This window comes from Alligator mississippiensis, chromosome 16, assembly GCF_030867095.1.
Source record: "Alligator mississippiensis isolate rAllMis1 chromosome 16, rAllMis1, whole genome shotgun sequence".
Classification (NCBI taxonomy): domain Eukaryota; kingdom Metazoa; phylum Chordata; order Crocodylia; family Alligatoridae; genus Alligator; species Alligator mississippiensis.
In genome coordinates, this window is record NC_081839.1 from 18,372,758 (window position 1) to 18,390,040 (window position 17,283).

The 17,283-nt window shown below is 42.1% G+C and overlaps 1 protein-coding gene across 6 annotated transcripts in view; it reads left to right on the forward strand.

The window, feature by feature from the left end:
• Nucleotides 1-17,283, forward strand: part of FEZ1 (fasciculation and elongation protein zeta 1) — a 210,337-nt gene that overhangs the window by 90,440 nt on the left and 102,614 nt on the right. For 5 of the 6 annotated variants that reach the window (XM_014597850.3, XM_019492449.2, XM_059719843.1 and 2 more), the window contains exon 4: nt 696-782. The exons of the other annotated variant lie outside the window; for it this stretch is intronic. In XM_014597850.3, the coding sequence (XP_014453336.1) occupies nt 696-782 (87 nt within the window). The remainder of the gene's footprint in view (nt 1-695; nt 783-17,283) is intronic. 6 annotated transcript variants of the gene reach the window in all.

Genomic DNA, 17,283 nt, shown 5'->3' on the forward strand with positions numbered 1-17,283 from the left:
ATAAGCCAAATACCCCGCCTCTGGTTCCATCCTCATCTAGCATGCAGAAATCAGTCTGCTGCTGGCTGGACTTCAGAGGCACTTTTCATATGTTTTACTTTGAGAACATTGCTTAATTGCTTTGCTGGACAGAGCAAGTGTTCCAAGGTTGATCTCATAAATATAAATGCCTTTAATTTGTCTGTACATGCTACAGATATCAGTGATTTTTCTGTTTGTGAACTGGAAAGAATATGTAAGCTTTGCTATTAATTTCTTCAAAATAGTGTAAAAATAGCATTTTTGAAATATAATGAGATTTAGAAAGCTTTGATATGAAAAGAAGATGATAGACATACAAGACAACAATTGCTACTATTGACTGTGCGTCACACAAACACACCATAGACTTTTTCTTTCTGTTGGCTTATTTTGTTTTTCCTTCTTACTTTACTAGCTGTTTCTCCCACGTTTCCAGGGGAAAAAAAACAAAAACATCTGTCATATGAAAGCATGATAAATAATGATCTTCCTTTACGCCTTAGAATTCAAGTATATTTGGGTTTGGAAGAAGCAGTGAAGATCACTTGTAGATGCTTCTTAATCGGAAAGAACTTGGATGTTTCATGCAGTAACATCAGTGCGAGGTAGAATCCTCAACTGCGAACATAACTGCTACTGACCAATCAGAATTTGGTTTGGGTTTTTTTCTTCAGATCCATGAGAAGGAGGAGGAGGAGCTCAATGAGAAGAGTGAAAATGATTCTGGTATTAATGAGGAGCCTCTACTCACAGCAGATCAGGTAGTTATGTTTTCCTGAGCTTTTTCTCGTGTTTTTCTTGTCTCCGGGAGAAGAGAAATTCTGACATCATTTTTTTCTTTTTGCATCATAGATTACTCCATCAAGGTTACTTTCTCTATGGAAGAGACACAGGTCATCCCTTACAATGAAAATAGGAGCCCTATCCCTTACTAAGCAACTTAATTAAAAACAGCTGCCCCAAAAATAAGACAAGAAACCTAAGAATTGGAAAATCTTTCTTTTTTGCATATAAGAAGAATCCAGTTTTCATATAAATCACTAAGTAACATTTAACTGTCTAAATAAACACAGTTATTTGTAAATAAATGTCAATATACTTTTGTAATAAAGAAAGAGGTACAGTGTTGTAAACTGTACTAAACAAACAGAACATGCCACTAAAAAATGGATCATTCCTGACAGCTTATGAAGGAGGTTATTGCCTATAAAAGCTGTGAACCATATAGTCTCAAAGGTACCTTCTTGCCTACTTTGTTTTGTTGTTGTTTTTGTTTTAATAATTCTGTCTTATAATTATGCTGAACAGAATCTGCGACACCAGCAACATGAGAATTTGAGAACAGTCAGCTCGTTTCCATCCCACTCTTTCCTGCTTTGATAATTTTTTACACTACAAAATATAATTGAATAAAACAGAAAAAAGCACTTAATAGTCATTCTAAAATTCATTGACTTTCAGAAGGAGTCAGTGTGCTAGAGGTGATATCTTTTATTAGACCAACTGGACAGTTGCAATAAAAAAAAACACCTTTGTTTGCAAGCTTTTGGGCACATGTGCCCATATTCAAGCATAAGATAATGCAAAGATTGTAAAAATTCTTTCAGGTAGAAATGAAAACTCATAATTCACAGGACAGTAGTGTAAGATTTCCTGGCTGGAAAAGTTCATTTTCTGCAAATTAGGCTTAGATAAACTGTGGCACAGTCTATTTACCTCAAAGTTGTCTGATGGCAAGCAGGATGTTTCATTATGCTTCTTTCTTGTTACAGTGTTTAATATTTCACAGGATTGGTGATGGAAGGTTTTCCTGGGCAAGAAATTTCTCTTGTGTTGAGGTTGGTCTGTAGGTATGCAAATTTGGTTCAGAACAAAAGGCTGGAGCAGGGATGTTCACTTCCAGGTCTCCAGATCTTGAATTTTGCTCCCTCCTTGTAAAACTATAAAGTTTTCATTTCAAATGGCTAATTACAGTATCTTCCATGTATCTGGCATAAAGGCTGTAGCCATGTTGCTCTAAGAATACTAGCAGTCAGTTTGCTACTGGCTTTCAGAAAGCCTTTGACTTTCAGGCTTTGACAGCCTTTGACCACCTAGGCTATTGTTCCAGGATAGTGTTTGAATGGCCTGGGGAGATAAAATGCTTTACTTTCATTCCTCCAGCATCCCAGGATGCACAACTCCCAGTTGCTCTACTCCTTCCTACCCTTGAGAACATTAGTAGTTCCCTGCCTCCTCCTGCTGAAAACAGCTGCCCTGAACTTAATTGGAGAGCAAACATGGAGCTGGGGAAGCTCGCTTCTCCCAGCCACGTGGTCTTGCTGCAGGAATCTGAATATCAGCCTGAACCCAGAGGCCCTGGGAGGCTGCTGCTGCTGTGTGGCTCTGTGCTTTGGCACAGCCCCAGCTGAGCTGCTTTAAGTGGGGAGTTGCTGCATCAATTTCAGCCAGAGCACAGAGCCCTGGGTAGGCTGCCTTTCTGGGGTTTTGTGCTCCAGTTGAGCTGCTGACTCTGCTCTAAGTGCAGAGTGGCCGCCTCAATTTCAGCCTGAGCACAGAGCCCCAGAGAAGCTACTCAGGCTGAAACTGATACAGCTGCTCAAGAGAGAAGCTGGGATCCTAGAGCCATGCTTTCCCAGCTCCAGGGTCTTGCCACCAGAGCCAGGACAGCTTCCCACTCCCAGCCAGCATGACCTCTGCTGTTCCTAGCCCCACTCCCCTCTTTGACCCAGTCCCAGTGTACTGGGACACATGCATAATTTTAGTCCTTTCATTTTTTCAAACATCTTTTTTCACTTCTTTCCCTTTATTCCTCCCTCCCACTTGCCTCACTTCAACCAGCTTTTCAGGATGCCTCCCCTCCCACACACTACTCTGGCTGGGGTCCTGCTGGCTGTGGAGGGAGGGAAGACCCTATGCTGGTTTCTCTGTTCCAGCTACAGGCTACCTTTCCCCCTGCTCTCCTACCACAGGGAAGGAACAAAGTCCTGGTCCCTGTCTACTCCACTGCTTGCCAACCCTCTAGTGGAAAGTTGCAATCATGGAGGTTTGAAAAAGCATGAAGCCTTCACCTAAGCCTACTTTAAAAATGCCATAATTTTATGACAACAAAACATTCCACAGGTGTCTGACATTATACAGGTAACCTGTACCAAAGCCTTTAAAAACTTTATGCCAGTTAGTCTGACATCTCTCTCCAGTACACTATTGGAACAGAAAATTTTGGAACATACTCATAAAGAATTAATGGCTAAAAATCTAATTGGGAACATAGGACTAGAGAGGATTTGGGGGGAACTGAGTCCATTCCCCTACTGTGACAGGCACTATATCAAGTTACTGCTTTCATAAATGTATTAAGCTTCATGGAATCATAGAAAAATAAAGCTGGACATGTCTTTAAGAAGTCATCTAGTCCAAATGCCTGCTCAAGGCAGGATAATCTCTTAGTTTAGCTGTTTTAGACAAGTGTTTGTGTTACCCATTCTTAATACTACCTGAAAACATTAAAAAAAAACAAAACACCCAAGTCACCAGGAGAAAAGCAGGAGGTGATGACACTTTTTAACATCCTGCTACTACAAGGACAGAAAGTAATTTATTAAAATATGTTCAAAAAACCCAAAGAGGATCTTTCCCCCTCCTGTATGAGAAGAGGGCAACCTCCCCCACAAGTTCATGCCAATCTGATCATGAGGTAAAATTCCTTCCTTATTTCCAATGTGGTGATCAAACTGACCCTGAGTGGAGGAACAAACCACTAGTGAGGAAATTCCTTGTTTTTTAAGTACCAACAAGAGCATCACCACACTCCAGTCAAAAACCCCAGTCTTGGTTGCAGCTAACACAGAAAGCCTTCTGGACTATGGGGTCCATTTCTGGTTCTTGCCAGCCATTGTCTTCTTCTCTGCCTTTCCCCCTGCTGTTCCACTGCTGAGTGTCTGACAGCAATTACTGACTTCAATCTGTGCCTCATGGAGTCTGGGGACCCTACTTCTGGTAGTAACATGCTGCCACCTTTCTTCCATGCTCTTTTGCATTTCTTAGACCAGCTTCTCATGAGTCCTATCCAAGAAGTTTTCATTTTCTCTGATTATACATGGCACAGATACCTGACAACCCCTTGATCTTTTCCTCCAAGGTGAACACCAGCTTACACTTGGTGTAGATGAAGTTGTCTTGACCTTCCAAGAGGAACACAGAGATAGCACATCCCATTCAGGTAGTGACTGTTTATCAAATATCCTGTGCTTTCTGGAGGACACCTAGGCTGCAGGAAAAAAACCCAAAATAAAACATGCGCACACAGCTCCCAGCACCAGTCAAATACACAGTTACTACAATAACCCAGGCTGAAGTTGTTCTACTTCTGGGGTGTGTGCTTTAACTGAGAGGCTGTTGTGTAAAATATGGGCATCTCTCACTCTGCTGTGTTTGAGAATGAAATTTGCTGTAGGCACCATGCTTTACATTGAACTTATTGGTTCAGTGACTATATGGTGGAGACATTTACTAGCTATCATATGTACTAACATCTTAGACCTACCATGCTTAGTAACATTTGTTCTCCAATCTATATCAGGGAAGATAGGACATGTATACACTGTGTCAATGGTATGTCCTAGCAGGGCCATTCCTTAATGTGCCCCTACCAGCTGCCTGTGGACAGCTCTAAACTCAGAACTATACCAGTGGGGCCATTTAGGAAAGTCCTTCTGTGTTTGCTGTCAAGACCTTAGTTTCCAGCATTCTTAGGAGTTAACACGGAAGAATGACCCAGGAACAGCTTCATCAGTACTTCTAGATTTGGAGAGCACCTGTGGAAGGTGGTGGAGCCTGCTTGTGAACAACCTGGTAAGGGTGTACTACTGGGTGGATGCTGGAATGCAGTGGGTAAAGTATATCTGGACTTCCACAACTCTTTTGATAAATCTCATGTGCCCTCTCATAAACAGATTAGACAAATGGGGGCTAGACAACACTACTACAAAGTATATAGACAACTGGCTTAATAACTTCAAGTAAGGGGTAATTTTAAACCTGTTCTGGAATGGCAGGATGTTTTTAGTGGAATCTGTCCTGGGCCCAGTACTGTTCAACATGGTTATTAATGATTTAGAAGCTGAAATATTGAACTTCCTGAGCAAACTTGCAGACAACACGGAACTGGAAAGGTTTGCAAACATACGTGAAGATAGGAGAGCAAGTCAGAAGGATTTTGACAGATTGAAAAGGTGAGCTGACAACTGACTGAGTGGCAGCCCTACGAAGAGGGATCTAGGAAACATGATAGATCACAGACTCAATATGAGTTCTAGTGTGATGCAGGTGCATGAATATACAGTTCTGGGCTGATCAATAGAAACACATTAGATATGACACAAGAGGTGATAGTGCCTCTTGACTAGGTACTGGTTAGACCTCATTGAAAGTATTGTATGCAGTGTTGGGCACAAAGATGATAAAGGGCTTGGAAGCCATATAAAGATAGGTTGAAAGGAACAGGTCTATTCAGGCCTATGGAGAAGGCTAGTAAGAAGAGACATGACAGCAATCTTGACATACCTGAAGGACTGTCATAAAGAAGAGGGAGAAGCCCTTTTCTACACCAGCAGTGAGGGTCAGACGTACAGCAGTGGCTTTCATTTGCAGCAAAGTAGGTTTAGGTTGGCTATCAGAAAGAAAAAAAAATCCTTGACAGTTAAAATAGTGAAGCAGTGGAATAGACTGTCTAGGGAAGTTGTGGAATATATCCTTCACTGGAAATTGTCAATAAGCAACAGAATAAGCTTTGGTCATGGGTGATTTAGGAGTAGCTATGCCTGCATTATGCTACCAAGAGCAATGGTTGAAAGTCCAGGAGGCATTGCTTTTCAACATGACTTACTGGGAGATCATGAGAAGAGCTCTGTAGCCTAGAACAGGTGGATATTGGAGAGGACAGTGTCTAGCAGCAGAGTGAAACAGATCTCCACAACCAGCTTAGTAATAGAAGAATATTAAATGATAGTAGATAAGTTTATGGAGGAGTTAGCATTACAGATAGGGGAGTCCTGATTCTCCAGTTAGAGGGTGTCATTTTTGGAGTTGTGCTTGCTGCCTCTAGGTTGCAAAGCAGAGTGGAGGATATTTGATTTTTGCCATGATTCTGGTTCTGCTGGTTGCTAGATGGGATGAAGAAGGAATTTTTCCTTTCCTGTTGCTACAGATGTCAGGAATTTTTTTACCTCCTCTTCTTCAAAAACATAGGGCATTGGTTGCAGTCAAGGATGCAGATTTTAATTGGGGTGTGCTAGTGCTGCTGCTGAGACTAAAACCTGGGGTATCCTGGTTAGAGCATTTTGATCCTCTGCTCAGGATCAGACTAATCACCAGATTTAGAATCAGGAAGGACTTTCATCCCATGGTCAGATCAGCATGGATTGAGGTGGTGGGTTGCCTTTCCCTGTAACAAGGGGGGGTGGGGGGGAACGGGTATGTCCCTCTTCCTTGGATCTCTCAAGTTATTTTAACAATACTTGCAATGTCAAGACACTGACAGTGCCCTCATCTCCCTGCTTTACCTGTGGCAGGTTAGGATGTTTTTGGTGTGCCTTCTAGTTGTGCAACAATGAAGTTTGTATAGCTTTAGGAATTGTTTAGTTAATGTGTGTATAGAATGATTTGATGAGGAATGATCTTGTCTTGAGCAAGAAGTTGGATTAGATGACCTCCTGAGTGCCCATGCACAAATGGGTGTGGGGAGGAATCTGTCTACTCTGGGATGCTGGAAGTAGTGACCAAATGTTATCACCCTGTGTGTGACATGCCATACATTCAAATTATAACTTGATAAAAAAACAGCTACAAAAGTGTTCTACATTTTTCAAGTAACATCTTTGTGGCTGGTTGGCTATTTTTATGACTGGTTGTCCATTTTTGTTGTGTAGTAAATATTTTGCATATGTAGCATGTTAAAATTGAATGTGGAATTAACCAGTTAATTGCACAATAAATGTAATGTATATTATGGTCCTTAGACAGCCTAGCCTGCTAAAAGACATCATGTTTGTACCAGAAAAATCAATTTTTTCTGTAACAAAGTATGATCATTCAGACATCCATGTTCATTCCCAGGGGAAAAACACTAACGAGGTTCATGGGATATAAAGTGCTAGCAATTTGTCCTGGGACGTGGCAAAGTGCATCTGAATGGTTTTCCCAAGATTGCATCATTAAATCAATGGCAGATGAGTGGCTTTATGTTCAGCTGCTCACTAAACCCTGATTGGAAGGGTGATGTGTGTACACACCAATCCTGGGTCATTTCTGTTCGAGGACAAAAACAGGCACCACTTATCCCAGGACAAATGCAGTGTCTGTTCCTACCCCTAGCCACCAGTGACATCTTTCTTCATTTTACATTTACCTGTTATGGGTCTACACATGCAAATAAACACAACTAAATTCAATGTGCGTTAAGCTAATGTGCGTTCAGTGATTTTTGGCAGGTGTCTACACATGCAGGACTTGGCACTAAAGTTAGTCCCAAGTCCCTGCAACCCTGCCATTTGCCCTTGTGGCCGCCAGGGGGAGCTCCAGCCTCCAGCTGCATGGCTGCCAGGACTTGGCAGCCATGTTGAAGCCAAAGGTGGTTGCTAGCACCTGACACTCATCTGGGAAACTAATCCCTGGCCAGGCCCTTCCCTGCCCAGGAGCCAGGGTCAGGACCTAGCACAGGGGCAGCACAGGGCTTGGGGGAGCATCTATTCACCAAGACCCCCCCAGGGGAAGACAAGAAATAATGGTCACAAGCTGATTGATGGTAGCTTCAAGCTAGACATTAGGAAAAAAATACTTAGAAGCCAAGTGCTAAGGGTTTGAAACAGGCTCCCCCCAGAGGTAGTACAATCATCCACCCTGGCGATCTTCAAAAAATGTCTTTACGCCCATCTTTCCGGGGTGATTTGATCCCACCAGTCTTTGCTGCCCATGTGCAGGGGGGGCTGGACCTGATGATCTGTAAGGTCCCTTCCAGCCCTTAACAACTATGAAAGTAAGAAACTATGAAACATGTCAGCTCCATCCTTGTGCATCTCTACCTCCCCATGCCAAACTTTGCCCCTGCCCCTGTCCCTGCCAGTGATGCCCAGCACCACTCTGCTGCAGCCTGGCCCCTGCCATCAATGACAAGCTCCCTGTGCTCCTGCTGTCCATGGTGTTGGCCCTGATAGCCCCAGGGGAACTTACAATATCCTTTAATTCTCCTGTGCAATGTGAAGTTTAATTTCTACCTGAGGGAAATTTTACAATCTTTGCATTCTCCTTTGCCTGAGGAAAGGTGCATGAGTCCAAAACCTTACAAATAAAGATTTTTTTTTTTTTGCAACTATTTAGTTGATCTAATAAATGATATCACCTCTACCAAGAATTCTGACAATTCTCTTAGAAGCATCTTGCTTCCATTAGACTTAAATACTATTAACTTTCCATGTTAATTTCAATATTCCATCTTACTTGCTATATTTTAAGGTCACATTTTAAAAATAAGTTTTCAAAGTTTATTACATTAATTCATATTTAGACATTTAAATAACTAGCATGGGGGGTTATGTTCTTGAGGTCTGGGCTCTGCATCAACACTGCCCAGTGACCTCTATGGGGACTATTGAGTGTTTAGGACCTCTTAATTTTTGCCAATTTGGGCCTATGATTCTTATGATTGGCTTCTCTTGGGAAGCATTTCCTATACTTTCCTTGATGTGCTTATCAACATGTACATTCCACTGGGAGTACATATATGCACTCAGTTAGTCAGCCTTAGAGCATAAGACTTGATTGAATTTAAGCCCTTCAAGGATACAAATGCACTTTCCAGAATGCCCTTAGAATCAATGGCATTTTGGGAAATGTCCTCATGAGCCTAGGCCTAGAAGGGGTTTGAGGGGACACACACTGCCTCTGCCTCCGTCTTACTGTCTTTCTCTCTCTCTGTCTCTCTCTCTGAAAAGTGCATGCATTCTCCTCACTGGCCAGTTCTGAGAATATAGGGCCATGGGTGATCCAGGAAAAGCTTAGAATTGTCCCAACACCAAGGCACGAAGCTGCCCTACCACCAATGTGCCCACACTGAATTTTCCTCCAACTCCAAGGATCCCAGGACTGATGCTACAATTCTGTTGAGTCAGTACCCTTCTGCTACCAGATGAGAGAGTCTGAAATGATGCCAGTAGCAATACCATTTCATCTTGCAGCACGATCCTAATCCTATGTTACTCAACTAAGTGGTGGTGCCTCCTTCAGCTCAACAAATGGAGAGCATCAGGGGTTTTTAGGGACTTCATGAAGTGGGCAGCTCAGGCTGAGGCTCTTATTCTTAAGTTTTTGCCCATGGCAAGATGACCTTCCCTGTGAATGTTGCCATTATGGTCCCTGGAAAGGTGGAGTGGGGAGTTTCTCCCCCAACTTCTTGGACAGAACAGAAAGATTGCCAGGAGCTTTCCAGGGGAACAGCATTTTTCTACAAATATCTAGTGTTTTCATCCTTCACCATTACAGCCCCTAATAAGAAGGACTAGCATTTCTAGGTGGGGGAAAAAATCATACTCCTCGTTAAATAAATTTACTGTTCGGGGAGGGGGGGGGGGGCAATGGATGGCTAAAGCCTTGTTGGAAGTGCTAGACCCAGGAGAGAGTCTATTGCACTCTGCTGTTGAAGCAGTTGGCTCTGAGAAGGCAATCATCCTGACTCCATGGCTCAGATTTTGCTGAGAGGTATAGGGGGGAGAAAAAACTTTTTAGCTCCAAAATCAGCAAAGCTCCACATATCCTAAAAGATTCCAGAACAGCCCTCTTCCCTCTTGGGATTTACACACCTGCATATATACAAGAAACACACCTGTCCTAGTCCTAGGCCTTAACCTTATCTTGCTTTTGTCCAGAACCCTGACAATCAATACAACCAGATTTTGAGAATGGTAACTGCATGAGAAGATACATACACCTGGTGTAGATGTCTGGTAAACATATGAAAGATAGCTCCCTGTTAATCAAATGCAAGGAGTTTGCCCAGGGGTATGACTCATTTGCCTATGACCTGTCTCCTGACCAGGAATGTGCCAGGAATGTGCCAGTCATTATTGGTTGATTAAAAGCAGGTATCTGAGAGCAGAAATACACTTTGCCAGAGTTTTACCAACCACAGTTAACATGACCATGTATGCGGTCTTTGACAATGTTATACAAATAAATCAGAGGAAAATGTCCAGTTTGACTACATGTAAGGATGAATACTAAACAGCTCTCCTGGGTTTTATCCACATACCCTTAATCCAAAGAGACATTCATAGATGTAGAATCCTAGAAAATTAGGGCTGGAAGGGACCTCAGGAGGTCATCTAGTCCAACCCCCTGCTCAAAGCAGGACCATCACCAACTAGATCACCCCAGCCAAAGCTTTGTCTAGCCGGGTTTTGAAAACCTCCAAGGATGGAGATTCCACCACCTCTCTGGGTAACCTGTTCCAGTGTTTTACTACATAGTGAGAAAATTCTTCCTAATATCCAACCTAAACTTCCCCTGATACAACTTGAGACCATTGCTCCTTGTTCTGTCATCTGCCACCACTAAGAACAGTCTAGCTCCAGCTCCTTTTGACCCCCCGCCCCTTTTGGGGTGGGGGGTACAGTTACATCTGTTGTCCTGTAACTAGTTTCCTAAGATTTGAGTGTCTTAAAGACCCCTGAGCCTGGTGGTCAATATGAACCCACATAATCAACACAGAGAACACTGTCTGGAGGTTTACCCAAGGAATCATAACCACAGGTAGGTTTTTTTTTTTTTAATTTGGATGGCCACCCCACAAACACCACTCTCTTTCCTCAAAGTATTATGTTCTTTTTAAAACAAGAATACTACCTGGCACCATGTTTCAGAGAAAACAGTTACAAGACCCCCCCCCCCCGGTCTATAAGCACTGTGTGCTTTTTTCTGCATCACTGTCACAAGGGACTATTGTTTGAACAGATTTAAAAATTATATTATTTCAGTGATTCAGTACAAAATGACTGTATGGTGATGCAGTTTGTAAAAAGTAAATATGACATTTTCCATATGGCTGGGCCCTCTCAAAACATGTTTCAGCATGCCCAGACAGATTTTTCTTGCTGTGACTTTCACAAAAACATGGTCTAAATAAAGTACCTGGCTGGTGCTGTGTAAATAAAACACCCCACTGTTGCTGTTTAAAAAATCTACCCCATTGCATTAAAAAAACCTACCACTCTAGACAAAATTTTGAAGCAATATATAATAGTTTATTTCAAGCGTGAAACTTTACACAGTGAGTCACTGGCTTTTAGAGAGAATTTTTCAGTTCTTGGGCAGTGAAGCTGTTGTTTCTTAGTCCTCAGTAGATCCTTTCAGGTGTTCTAGAAGATCCAGATTCATGGCATTACCCACAACAGAAGATGGTATGTTCAGCTTGGCCATGGCTTTCCTAAAGATGTCCCAACCTTTAGGTGTGGGCTTACTATATCCAGTGGGAGTCTGAAGAGCTCCCTGGACTAAATGAAACATGTTAGAACACTTAACAACCATTCCTGTGTAGACAAAATCCTTTTGATCATCCCAAGAAGAAATATGCTTGTGCTGGTTCAGCTTGCATTTTTCCTATACCAGGGGTGCACATTTTCCAACAGTTCCTAAACGATGGGATCAGAATTCATTGGCATTTCTAGGGGTGTTGTAGTTTCTTGGGAGTTCTGTTCTGGCAGAAATAGGGTTAATTTCCCTCTCCATCCAGGTCACCTTGCTTTATATGCTTATTTTTGAAGCATGGTGGCATACAGTTTAGCTTTATAATATTTAGCTAAACCCAGCCTCATTGTAGCATCCAATAAGCAGGTTGCCTTGGTTTCGATATTTTCCTCAGGCAGTAGGGGAACCCTAATTCCTCCACCTGGTGGCTAGGCACCAGGTACATTTTTCCACATACTCCATCACTGTTTAGCCAAAATCCCCATGATTAGAGGGATAGCAAAACTGAACAGGTGGGTGATAAATCCCCCAGATTGTTTCACCAGCTGTTTCTTTCCTTTAAGAGACAATTTTTTTTGTTATTTTGGCATTTTATGGCTTCACATCTTTTCAGTGCATGAATTTGATGGGGTGTCAAAGGGAAACATCTTTTTAAGGTGTTCAGAGCAATTTATGAAATGGCTGCTACTAAATCATCAGAGGCTGTGCAGGGTATAGCTGTTCCCTGCTGGGAGGAGGAGTGAAAAAGTAGTTTTAAGAGAGCCATGTTTCTCTTTCAGCAGTTAGACATGTTTCTTTTCCACCAGCGTAGGAGCTAAAAAGAGCCTGCTGTTACATCATCTGTTTTTATTCCCTTCCACTGATTATTATTATTATTATTATTTTAAGTATAAAGAGCCATCTGGTTGGGATGGAAAAGCCCGGTTATTAATATAGGAGTCTCTAGCGTAGAAGTGTTTCAATCTACCACCAGATACCCATAAGGTGTTTCTGTGGTATCCTTCTAGCTTCTAGAAAAAAATGGTCCTTACCCAGGTATATCTGCCTCACCAGGGACAGTGCCTGTAGTTCATTTCTGGGATTTTTAAACAAAACATATTTTGTATTAAGGGTAATGGTGTGGCTCCTTTTCCCTTGACAGAAAACATTTTGGACTATATCAATAATGCTTAGATTCCTGTGATGTACTTGATAAAGGCTTTCTTGATTTTGCTGCTCTCAAACAGAATCCATCAAATCATCTACCACGGCATATTTACTTTATTAGGAAGAAACAAGTGGTCATCATTGAGGCTTTCTAGGAACAAATTTAATAAAAGGATATTTACAAAGAAGCTCTTTATACAATGGTTGCCAACAGCTATAGCGTCACATGATATTATCAGGCATAACAGACAACAGTCTATCAGCATTATCCAGAAAGGTTTTTTTATAAAATAACTTTTACCACAGTTGCTAGGCCCTGCCAAAATCACAGGAAAGGGGTGCTTCCAATGCATATTCATGTTCAAAAACTGTAAGGGAGTCTGTTAAAGTTTTATGTGAGGAAACTTTTATCATAAACAAATGTATGTGTTTTTTCAAGGCCTTGGTTTCTAGATATTAGTGTTACCTGAGAGAGTGCAACTTGCTTTGGCGAGCTTCCAAGACACACTGACCAGCTCATAATTGATAAAGTCACAAGATGACATTTCATAGACAAGAGAAGAGATAGCCAAAGAGTTCTTCAGAGTCTCTCATGATGATGGTGTTGGGGAGGTTGGCTCTCTGGCTCAATTTACTCCACAAAGAATTTAAAAACAACTTTTCATTTTGGCAGTTTGCAGGATTTGGTTTAATGTGCTCTGGGCATTAAAAAACATGCCTTGTTTTTGGAAGAAATTGGCCACATAACTGTCTTGCTTTCCTTGCTCAGTACACCAGGTGGGATACCAATGTTGTGCCCATCCACAAGAAGGGCAGGAGGGAGGACCCAGGTAACTATAAACCAATCAGCTAAACTTTTATCCTAGGGAAAATCCTAGAAAAGATCACGAAGGAGTCTATCCGTGATAAGCTTGCAGAAGGTAAAGTTCTGCATGACAGCCAGCATGGCTTCATCACAGGCAGGTCTTGCCTTACCAACCTCATCTCCTTCTATGACCAGGTAACTCACCACCTGGACATGAGGGAGCAGGTTGACATTGTATACCTAGACTTCCAAAAGGCTTTTGATCTAGTACCTCACAATGTTCTCATGAGAAAATTGGAGAATTGTGAGCTTAACTCCAAGACTGTCAGGTGGGTGAGAAACTGGTTGCAGGATAGAACCCAGAGAGCTGTAGTGAATGGATCCATGTCATCCTGGCAAGAAGTGGGCAGTGGTGTCCTGCAGGGGTCAGTGCTCAGTCCAGTACTTTTCAACATTTTTATTAATGATTTGGATGTAGAGGTGAAGAGCTCACTGGCCAAGTTCACGGACGACACCAAGTTATGGGGAAGTTTGGTCACACTTGAAGATAGGCTACAGATACAGGCAGACTTGGACGGGCTAGCAAACTGGACAGATCGGAACCTGATGAAGGTTATCATTGAGAAATGTAAAGTGCTACACCTCAGGACAAGCAACCCCCAACACACCTACAGGCCTGGTGGCACCAAACCAACTAGCACCACAAATGAAAGGGACCTGGGGGTAATAATAGACCACAGTATAAATATGAGCCAGCAGTGCGATGCTGTAGCCAGGAGGGCAAATAATAGTTTGGCATGCATCAATCAATGCATCTCCAGCAAAACCAAGGAGTTGATTCTTCCGCTCTACTCAGTACTGGTGAGACCGCAGCTGGAGTACTGCATCCAGTTCTGGGCACCACACTTTAACAAGGACGTGGACAAACTTGAGAGAGTCCAAAGAAGAGCCACCCATATGATCTGAGTCTTAAAAGGCAAGCCATACAAGGAAAGGTTGAGGGATCTGGGACTCTTCAACCTAAGTAACAGAAGTCTGAGTGGGGACCTGGTAGCAGCTTACCACTGAACTTTGGGAGTACATCAAGGGCTCGGTAAGCAACTGTTCACCAGGGCACTTGAGGGGAAAACCAGGAGTAATGGCCACAAACTCCTGGAAGATCGATTCAGGCTCAACATTAAGAGAAACTTCTTCACAGTCAGGGTGTTCAGACTGTGGAATAAGCTCCCTCCACAGGTGGTGCAATCACCTACCCTGGAAATCTTCAAGAGGAGACTAGACAGTCACCTTGCTGGGGTTACCTGACCCACAGCTATCTTTTCAGCTTGGTGCAGGGGGCTGGACCCGATGATCTTCCAAGATCCCTTCTGGCCTTACAATCTATGACTCTACCCTGTGGCTACCTGCTTCTCTTGGAAGTGCAGTTCTATGTACTGTGAGAAAACTGTGTTAGACTTCTTGGCAAAATGCCAGATTTAATCAAATTCAGCTACTTTGTACCCTTTTGTGATAGGTTTGTTCAATTCTGGCAGGTATCACATGTCCAAAAGGGCCCATTCCTCATCAGTGTGCTTACACTGTTGCTGTCTTATTCCCACACAGAAGTGGCACAGCAGGAACATAAGTTTCCTGTTCTCTCTGATGGGTAGCATGGGGGGAAAAAAGGTTTTGCGGGGGGTGCGGTTTCACCTTGGCAATTCCAAAATAGCTCAACAGGGGTCCAACATTGTCATGAATGATTTTAGAGTGCCTGATAGGGTCTTCCTTCATTTTGTTTATGAAGGGGTAAAGTCTCATAAACTCATAATATTGTATTTATTCACTGGGTTTAATTTGGTAATAAAGACAGATGGCATTAGTTCTCCTTGCAAAAGGAGTGCCCCTAAGCATCAGAAGAGAAGGCAGCTTGGGTTCTGCTTAAAAAAAAATAAATCTGTGAGCTCCCTATCATATTCTAACAGAGCCTACCATTCAGGCGATCAAGTAGTCCTAACGGTAAACCCCGCTCACTTAAGATAATCACACTGGTACAGCATCTGGTAATTCAAAAATCTGCAGGATGTCCCTGTCAGAGGGTCTTTTTCATCATAGCAGGTGACACAGCCATGGAAAAAGCAGCCATTAAATTCATAAGCAGCCATTAAATGTATGAGGCAATACATTTCCTGTCAATTTTGGTATAGCCATCTGAAAACGTGAAATTCCCCACACTGTAAAGCATGCTGAATTTGAATGTTTTCCTTCTCCAAGATGTACATTATCCATTGAATAGATGCGGTTGAAAACCTCTTTTTCTGTCTGTGATAGTTGTCTGGGGGGAGATGTTCTGCACTTACAAAAACATAAGCCTGTACATGGCCATACAGTTGGATTCCAGTATGGTATATCAGAAAGGATCCATGCAGAGCTTTACTTCTTTGAGTTTACTCTCTGTTTTCACTTAGTCTACCCACTGTATAATTTTCATAGTCTTGTTCCTGTGGTGGCAGCAGGCCTCTTTCAATTTTTTTTTACATACTGCTGGCAATAATAGGCCAGTTCATTTTGCATGTCAAAGGGATTATCATGGTTACCCAAATACCATCCTAAAAACTGTTCTTTCTCACCAGACATCATACCTTCAACTCTGTATTACTATGCCTTCAGGATAGGTCCCACATAATTTTGGTTTTCCACCATGTTGAAAATGTGGGAAATACCATTTGCATCCTTCAAACCCCATTGCCTGAGGAATCTTGCTAAGTTTCGTAGGCAAAATGTTTAAAGAATGTATTAAATGGATAACTAGGCTGGTCATGCCTATACATGAGTTTGCCGCTTTGGATAATTAGTTTCATCCCCACTTTTTCCTTTCATTAACTGGCTCATGATAAAGTAGCCATCATAGGCTTTGGGATTGTGAAGTATGATGGTGTAGTCCTGGAACATTTTACTGATAAAGGCCTTAATAAAAATTCAGACAGACGCTCTTCACCCTTAAATTCCCAAGTGCCTTTTGACTTTTAGGCCTTACATTTAGAAAGGTTGGGGTTTTTTTTTACTTTCTGGCTGTGGCTTTTCAAGGGGATTTTTTCTCCTGTCTTTAGATCCATCTCAAAAATGTAATTGGGAAAGTGCATCCCTGTCTCCTGCATACATTCAGAATCATTAAAAATGTAACTTGTGCCTATTTCAGGTTTTGTAACCTGATGTATAAAACACTGATCCTTGTTTACATCTATGATTTTCCCATGACATTGATTGCCTCCCTTCACACTTGTGCTTTTTGTTCATGTAAGATTTACACTTGTGACACAAAAGTTTTAATCAGACATTCAATCTGCTTGTCAGAGGCCAGAGTCCCATGCCTTTCTAAGCACTCTTTGGAACAATGGACCAGTTTACAGTTAGGGCACCTCCGTGCCCCATCCACATTGTCTGTGCAGTTTGGGCTCAGGCAAAGGTGACATTGGAACCTGCGCACATGGCTATGGCTACATCTGACAAAGATTGCAATAATTTCTCATGCCAAACATCTTTTTCACATCCAAAAAAACATAATAATGTTTGTTATACAGCAAAATAAAACAGGTGTCAGGGTATCTAGGTGTATCACGTTTTAAATATACTTCAACCCTTTTTACTTTATGCATTGCTATACGAATGTTAACCTGTACAATATTTTTAAACAAGGCTACCTTTGTTGAGGATAATTTTTTGAGCTGACCACCCCAGCTTCTCATAGAGCAGTTTGGCACCATCTAGCAGTTTAGCATATGTGGCTCCTCTCCATGTTGTGAGAACCAGCAGGCTAC